Raw genomic sequence first — 9,269 nt, forward strand, 5'->3', positions numbered from 1 at the left:
CTAGAGTCACTAGAGTACGAGTAGGATCGTTTGCGACCCATGATTATTATTAATAAACACCAGGGACTGAATATACGATTTGTGGCGACCGGTCAGTTCGACGCAAAGCGAAAGAATGAGGAGCAAGTGCGTGCACTTGGTAGTACCGCGAGAGCGCGGGTTATGGTGTGAGGGCGCCTCCGTCTGTCGCTTTTTAATTTTGAAGATCTCGCAGAGCTTTGAATATTGTGGATATCTGGCCAGGTCGACCTAAAGTCGGAAGGACTACATGTTTTTGATAATTTCGGAAGAGAAGTGAATACAACTATGATTTTCGAACTTTTGCTTTTAGATCAACGGTCGTTGCTTTGAAAGCAAGGGTTCCGAGATCTTAGTTCTTGCACCAAAGCTAGAATAAGAACAAGGAGCAATTCCATGAATTAATCTCTTGAAATTTCTCATAATTTCTTGTAATCAAAAAAGGTTTTCAAAAAACTGTGCAGCTAGAAATCCCAAATATCAAATATAATCATAAAAATTTTTTTCTAAACAGAGTTTCTTCTAGTAGAAGTACTTTGTATCATAGTTGTAAAAAGTGATGTCGTCCATATTCTTCAATGAAGGGTCCACACATTCCTGTTGAAGTGTAAGACTCAATCAATAATTATAAACTAATAAATTCTAAACTGTAATTTGTAAGCCAGAAAGTGAAGAAATCAAAAGCTGTTGGAAAAGGACTTGTGGCTGGTTTTTCACCTGTATATTCATTAAATGATCCAAGTATATGTAAGGATTTAAAGTTCCCTCTTCAAAAAAATGAGCAGTATAATTTGGGTGAGTCTCTGACACTGCAAGAATAGCTTGCTCTCAAATTCCTGCAAAAGTTGTCGAGGTAAGTGACATCTTTATTGAATAAAGAATCCACGGTTTAAAATTTCATCTTGCTTATAAACTGTCGTGTAAAAGATTCTGGTCACTTGATAATTAAACTTTAAAATTGAAAACATCTTTTGAAAACTTATCAAACGATGGAAAAATGAGTGGAAATCCAATTCAAAGATAGATTATCAAAAACAGATCGAAAAATATATTACATTAATGTAATTTAATACATGAAAGAATCCCAGATAATATTTACAGCCCCAATGGTTCACGCTGCTCCAACGTTCTTTTCAAAATGCTCCAGAGTATTTCTTTTAAGGTTGGAGACTGTTTTCTGATTCGACGATCAAGTGCGTCCCAAAAAAGTTTGATTAAGTTGATATCAGGAAATCGGAGAGGCAACTCCACGATTTACAACGTATCTTCCTTTAGTTTATTCAGCAGATAGTTCTTGCAAAGTTTTTATGAGTGTTTCGGATCGTTATCTTGTAGCATTGCGAATCCTGGACCGATAAGTTTGTTTTCCCACAGGAATCGTTTGATCTAAAACACTTATCCAAACTCTGAAAAAATTATTTGCTGAATAAACAAAATCAAGGTACGTTTCAAATCACGGATTGGTTACTTCGGTCGCCTAATCTCAACTCCATCAAATCAGAAAACTGTCTCCAACTTCGAAAAAAACCAACTGTAACCGGGTGATATTTTTTTATTTCTTAAAATGGTTTCCATTATAATCGATATGGCGATTATTGTATTATTGGATTATTGTACTTACCCCCGATATTGAAGTCAAGGTCAAATGTTTCAGCAGGCTCCTACACTTGTACGGAAAAGCTCCTTTGACCATTTATTCATGTTTTTTCAATAGCTTAAGAAGAGGTTCTCTTCCATTTGGAACTATTTGCGCTGTACCCAGAATGATCTTGTTGTGATAAAATTCAAGATTCAGTATTCTCGGCCGCCTTGATAGCGCGAGATGTAAATTCGCGGAACAGGCGATTTAACTTGCATTCTTTTGTACATGTGCATAACCTTTCGTGATCTGATATTAGGAATCTGAGTTCATCTTTCATTTGTGAAACTACTCCAAATGAATAGACTACTGCTGAGATGACAAGCATGTTCATTTAAGATACCGTTGTTCCTCGCCGACAGTTCGGAGGACAAAATCTATCGAATAAGACATTTGTATCTGTATCAGAGAGCATTCTTTTTATATGTTACGTCCAGGATGTTGATATGTTGCCTGCCCAGGTACCTATAGGTCTCTTCAGTGCCAAGCTGTGAAGATCTTATACAACGTGTTCATACCAGTTATTATTCTCTAATTATTAGGGTCAGAGAAGTTGTGATGAATCAATCAGATGCTGATGGATTGGAGGACATTTTTACACCAGATCTTGATACCGTGTAGTCGCGGGTCGGAATAGTGTTCCATCATGCCTCTCAATACTTTTTTAACCTCCTTCTTGAAGCTATTTAAGTTCTTTATATCTTCATTCAGTGATAGCTGGACTTCGGAAACTTCTTTTGAAAATGTCTTGCTCTTCTATGGTTTTGGGTGGGTGGTCAACAGTTACTGGGGGGTTTTGAAAAAGTCAATATGGGTGACTGAAAAACCGTTCACTTTCTCTGATCCACCTCTCCATCCGCTCTAGATTTCTCCGAGCGTCAGATAGTATCCGTATTCTGTCAACAACATGCTTCCTGTTAGTTCGCAAATATTATGTTGTTAAGGGCGTGATAACTCTGGCAGTGCGATTCCTGCCAGATGTTATGTAGTCAATGACACGCTGAATGTGAGACGCATACTGTCTTGCCCTGCCTACATTTATGTCGAGTTGATGCGTTCGTCTTCTTGGCTTATGATCAGCTGTTGGTTTTGTTTTACGGTTTGCATCCACCAAAGTTTCCACTGCATCATACACTCTACAATCAATGCTCCAGAAGTCGGACTCTTAAGACAAATTTCCACTAAGCGCGTCATCCAGTTCAGCTAGATGTTTGGGCTTAAGAGAAACCTAGATACTGATTTTTCTCATGGTCATGAAACATCGCTCTTCCTGTATTGGATACTTGTCTGCAATTGGTCTCAGAGTCGCCTATCTTTCTCTGTTGCCGTCCTGTTCTGGCTGCAGTAAAGCAGGCGCTTCGCTCAAATAAACCTTTTTCTGGAGCTTATCAGTAACCTTTAACCCTTTAACGTCACATGGACACTTTTCGGATGTACCTTCTTCGAGCTTATTTTTTATCATGAAAACCCTAAGTGAAAAATTCTTGAGATACCTTACTTACTATTTTCGAGGTCGCTCTTTCCAATGGTGTCATCCAAATCGTATGAAAGTTAAATTCTTAAACATTTTTTTGCAAAACAACGTAAAAAAACGCAAAATTTTTAGTCTTATTTTTTTTCAATCTAGATTTTGACCGTCTTATCGTTATATTTTTCCACTATAAATCATGCTATTCGCGTCCATGATTCTTGTACTTTCGAACTATGTGCTTGTTTTTTTTACTACTGTGGATTATATTTGCAAAAACGTGGCCGAAGCAATAACAAATTTTTACAATTGTTGAAGTACCCCAAATCTTTTATTAGAGCGTGATTTGTACAACCAACATGCAAGCTATACCTGGTTTTCGATATTTTTTTGGATACTGATTACGAATTTGTTATTATTTTTGCAAAATTAATTAATTTAAACAGTTTGTTTAAACAAATTTTTCTAAGAAATCGAATTTTTGCACAATTTCAATCAGAATTGTAATCTACGGAAAAAATACGTATAAAACATGTATAATCGATATTCATGGTTTATGCGGTCAGTGATCACAAATTTAATATTATTTTATGCAAAAAATCTTTTTTCAAACAATTTGTTTAAAAAAATTTGAAAAAATTGAATTGTTTCAAGGTTGATGCCAGACTTGTGAATTTTATGTAAAATATTTAGCTTTATTATTTGGTATATTTTTCCTGGATTTTTTATTGTAAATACGTGTCATAATATAGCATACTAACATGCTCTGCCATCGTTAAAATATAACGATGTTGCCCGGTTCTCACCACGAGGAGGTGCATGTTTTTGAGAACCATTGTCTTTTTTTTGTTTTAATTAAAACATTTTTAAAAATAATTTTATAAATTCCCCCCCCCCATTTTTTTGCTTTTTTCCGATTTGTTCTTTCTTATTAGTATTTAATTGTGAATCTCTTTCAAGCAGTTTACGCAGAAATGAGTATGACACTCCTTACAAAATCTCTGCGTCCTCACACTTTTCTTGTGAAGGTACATCCGAAAACTGTCCATGTAACGTTAAAGGATTAACATAGGAAAATTTAGAATTTTCGTAAAATTAAGCTAATAATTCAGGATTTCATCGAAACATTCCAAATTTTCAGGGTTTAAAGAGGAGTGTCTATTGACTAAAAGTATATTAATCATTTTTACTTTACCCCCCCCCCCTCTTATATGTAAAAATGTAGTGTTGATATTTTTATTTCATATTTGAGATATTGTGGGAGGGTTAGGGGGGTTAAAAATGAAAGTGATTGATATTGTTTTATCATATAGGCACTCCTCTTCAATCCCTGAAAATTTTTTAATTTTCGACCAAATCTTGAATTGACTTTAAGGTGTTATAGGCGTACGTAAATTTACTGGTCTGTCTGGACGTTTAAACTCGGCCTTTTTATTTTGTATGGAGACATTTTACAGTGTGCTTTCCAAATGTGATCTTTGGATTCGTCTTTTTTTTTAATTCCCAAGAATTTCGTATTTAAATTTGAAATTTTTATTTATTTTACATTAGTTTCCCAAATCGTGAACTCGATGAATTAAAAATATATTTAAATTTTAAACAATGAATAAGTTTTCTATACTTTTGTGTTGTTTTACAAAAAGAAGTTTCTCTTCTTTTTGAGGTGTACTTTTTATCGTATCATAGTTATTTCCGTTTCAACGTCAAAGAGCAGGTTTTGTAATTGCTTTTAAATACAGTTTTTGAAAATTGTACTTATTCCTTGCAACTTTATATAACTGATAACAAAAGCACGCCTCTGTCGTCGACTTTCTCGTAATACAGTGGCTTTTCGATTGAAAGTTTAATTTTGAATTTTATTCTTCACTTGCCAATTGTACAGACGAGATGTTGCAAGAACTTTTTGTAATTACTCTCTTGGCTTTAGCCATGGGTGAGGAGAATCCACAATATGAAATATGCGGTAAGTATAAAGACATTAGTTTAGACTAATTTAATTTTGTATTTTCTTTACTTTTGATTATATTCCCTAAAAAATGCGAACACATGGTATAATAAAGTAATTAATATGATTTTTTAAAAAGAACAGCAATTTTTTGTACGCCTCTCTTCAAAATATTATCTGTGTTTTGATATAGGTTCAAAGAAATGATGAAAAAGGGGATGATTTTTTTTTTTTACTTTCATTACACTAAAATTATTTCATAATCTTTTGAAAATGGATTAATAAAGTTGATTCTCTTGAAGTAAATTTAAACACTTTCTGAATAAATCAACATAAGACACTTTGATTTTTACATTCTCATCATGTATGATTGAGAAAGTATTACAATTATCCGAAATTGGACACTACAATTTTTCATCGAAGCTCCATGTTTTGAGACCCCCTGAATCTGAAAATCAAGTTTTTACGATGGTGTCTGTCTGTCCGTCTTTCTGGCTGTCAGTCCGTGAACACGATAACTCTCGAAAAAATAAACGGATCGAATCGATCTTTAGCACACTTTTTGTAGGTTCTAAAAGAAGGGACGAATTAGTTAACCAGTCATTTTTGATAAAAATTCAAAAAGTGAGCGTATTTTGATTATTTTCGAGACCACCTTTTTCTTAATTTAAAAATTTTATGTACGAATATTTATAGTATTAAAAATCCGTCAGCTTCGCGGGCAAATTCTCATAGCGCGCCGGGCGCGTTTAGGCGCGCCTGGTGCGCGCGACTGTTGGTTCTCGCACTTCGCGCTCGATGATATATTTATTTCGCGCTCCGCGCTCGATAATGTATTTAACTCGAGCTCCGTGCTTGATCTTGGTATATTCCTTATACTTGTGCACAGATTTTTTAAATCTAAAAGTCAAAACATCGACAACAGTAATTTGGTGATAGTGACTTATTTTTTGTTAAAGCTCCTTCGGCTTTAACGAATACATTCTCCTCACATATCTCGTGCTTCGCACTCAAATTTCTATCTCAAATTATTATCATTTCCATAAATTTATATTATTAGAATTCGTAACATGCATTGATTTTAAAACAGACGTAGTTTCATTGTCTCTTTTAAAAAATGTGCATTCTTTAAAAAAATTTATCATTAAACATTTTACTGCAACTTCTGCCGTGTTTGTAAAAACTGAATTTACTCATTTCCAATTTTATTTTTACGATTTAAACGTAGCAGATACGGTCTACACATAAGCCTTACCTTTTTTAACTTCTAAATTAAATCCCTACCTCAGTGACTCACAAAACTTTGATTAACGAGGTTTTGGGGGCGGGGGAGGTTTGCGATTAATTTCAACCAAGAGTCATAGCTGGTTAGTGTTTTATGCTGATAGTTCAACCAACGTTCAGCAGCTTTGTGTTAGATGGGAGTTCATATGATCTCATTTTCACATTCCCGGTCCACAGTGGGGAAAAAATGACATTTTCGGTTCAAAATAACGTACAGCCCACAAATATTGAGCGATTTGAACAATAAAAATTGGAAAAAAAGCTTTTAAGATTTCTAAGAGTGGTGTCGAGCCTGATTATTCAATTTTTCATTATTATATATATTATTAAACAACCAAGTTTGTTATAAACAAATTATTTATTAAAAAAATTTGTCTATGATTTTCCATAATCATACGTTTTTTGTAGTTATATTGCAAGAAATTTTATAAACGAATGCAGTAATCAGGCATTTTTCGACAGAAAAATTCGTTTTTTTCTATGTACATTTTGTTAAATTTGGAAACTTATTCTATTTTCAGCCAAATTCATAATTTGTTTATTAATCTTATGATCTTTTAAACAAATTTAATAAACAAATGCATTATTCGGGCATTTGTCGGCAGAAAAATTCGGTTTTTTCAATGCCAGTCTTTTCATATGGGAACTTGATGGGAATTTCAGCAACATTCATAATAAGTTGATAAATTTAATTACTTATTTAAACAAATTTGATGAACAAATCCATTAATCAGGCATTTGTCTACAGAAAAATTCGTTTTTTCTATGTCGACACTTTTAATTAGGATATCGAAAAAAATAAATTTTCATCGACAGATGCTCGAATATTGCATTTGTTTATTCAATCTGTTTTAAAAAATACATAAAATTTATCACCAATTATGAATTTCGCTGAAATCATCATGAACTTCCACATTAAAAAGACTGAAATAAAAAAAACGAATATTTCCGTCTACAGATGCCCGAATGATGCATTTGTTTGTTAAATTAGTTTTTAAAAATCATAAAATTTGTCAACTCATCATTCGTGGCGAGTTATAGCATTTTCAAAATTGTTTAATTCAATCTAAAATCCAAATTTTAAGCCAAACAACGCACGATAGGAAAAACGACCAAAGTTATGAAAAAAAAGATTTAACAAAACCTGTTCACAAATGTCTGTCGAAAATCGAGCGCGCAGCGCGAGTGTCACGATTGGAATATGTACCTCAAAACCTATAGAACTTTGAGAAACTTAATCTTTGACTATACTTAAGTAGACAGTTCAGAATATGAAGACACATCTAAATACTGCCAGCTAAAAGAGATCTTTTTAATAAAGTTTTATTCAAGCGTTCCAAATTCAAAAAATAAATATCCGAGCGCGAAGCGCGATGTAACCCATTATTGAGCGCGAAGTGTGAGATTCAACAGACGCAAGACCTAGGCGCGCTTAAGCTTGCGGATTGTCTTTTTTTTAAACGTTTTAAGCTGATGTTCTCAAAATAAACATTTCGAGTTTTCTTTTAATATTTTATTTCTTTAAATTTTAAATCGTACAAGGGTGATTTAAAAAAGATTATTTTTGAATCTAAACACGCACACTAGTAAATTAATTTTCGTTTAGTTAAAAATTCATATATTTTGGTTGAAAATTGAACAACGCGATGGAAAGTTAAACTTGTTTAAAGAAAATTTATTTTTCTAGTAGAAGACTCATCATTTTAGTTGAAAATTGATCTGTTTGGAAAACAATTAGTTTTTTGCCCAAAATTTAAACATTTGATAGAAGATTCAATTATTTTTTCAATTGATTCGACTACTTTTTTCATCTATAATTAATTTATAACTGAAACTTTAACTTATCCATTTGAAGATTTCTCATCTCAGTTGATTTTAGATCTCTTTCAGTAAAAATTGTTTCTCTTTTGTGAAAAAAATCATTCTTTTTGTTTGAGAGGTCTACTATTATATTTTTGGTTGATAATTTATCTTTATTTGCTTGAAATTTGGTTAATTTGTTTATTATTATTTTATTAATTTTGTTCATAATTCAATAATCTCGTTTGCAATTAATTCTTTTTGGTTAGGAAGTTCTAATCTTTGCTTGAACATTGAATTATTTTGGTTAAGAATTAATGCCTTGGCAGATTATTCATCATTTCAATTTAAAACTTCACTTCTTTCATTGAAAATTTAACTTTTTGTTTGTCTGAAAGTTAACTTTTTTATTAAAAAGTAACGAATCCTGTTGCAGTTTCATGTTTGTTGAAAATTTGTTTCAGAAGTGGGAGCTAGTTTATAATTTTCTAAAACATTGATTGCTTTTGAAATATTATGTCGGTGTAAGAATTAATTTTGGGGCTGCAAAAGTGGACCATTTTGATCTTAAGTTGATAATCAGAATGTCAGTTTCTATCATTTTTCTACGCCGTTATAACTTGTTCTGTCTATCGTTATAATTTTTTGAATGCATATTTTATGGTTACATACATTTAGTTCAATCATTTAGCAATTTATGAAATATATATTATAAAACTTGATAATTAGTCGTTATAAAACGAATTTTAGAATCCACGATGGGAAGTGTTTTGGCCTTTTCAGTATCCGGCACCGAAGTTAAGGATGGAAAATGTATTTTGAAGAAAAATACCACGATCACAGCTAATGTTACTTTTAAAACGAGTAAGTTAATAAATGTGTATATCATAATAATGGTTGCCATTAGCTCAGATTCTGAAAGTTTGTGTAAAACAAGGCAGTTGTTCTTTCTATATCATAATTTTCTTTTATTATTATTATTACACCATTAAGCCATTTCCCTTTCGGGGTACGCGTGACTTACTCGGTAGGGGAAAGGAGTAGTGTGTGGAAGGGATAGAGATTTTTCAGATTGATCCAGAATTCTCGTGCTATTTAAGTAAATAACACGTTCG

General features: G+C 32.6%; 1 protein-coding gene across 1 annotated transcript in view; it reads left to right on the plus strand.

Moving 5' to 3' along the window:
* The first annotated feature begins 4,937 nt into the window (after nucleotides 1-4,937).
* Nucleotides 4,938-9,269, plus strand: part of LOC117168347 (NPC intracellular cholesterol transporter 2 homolog a-like) — a 7,106-nt gene continuing 2,774 nt past the window's right edge. The window contains exons 1-2 of the mRNA XM_033353926.1: nucleotides 4,938-5,088; nucleotides 8,905-9,018. Coding sequence (XP_033209817.1) covers nucleotides 5,013-5,088; nucleotides 8,905-9,018 — 190 coding nt within the window. The 5' untranslated portion in view covers nucleotides 4,938-5,012. The remainder of the gene's footprint in view (nucleotides 5,089-8,904; nucleotides 9,019-9,269) is intronic.

This window comes from Belonocnema kinseyi, chromosome 2, assembly GCF_010883055.1.
Source record: "Belonocnema kinseyi isolate 2016_QV_RU_SX_M_011 chromosome 2, B_treatae_v1, whole genome shotgun sequence".
NCBI lineage: Eukaryota > Metazoa > Arthropoda > Insecta > Hymenoptera > Cynipidae > Belonocnema > Belonocnema kinseyi.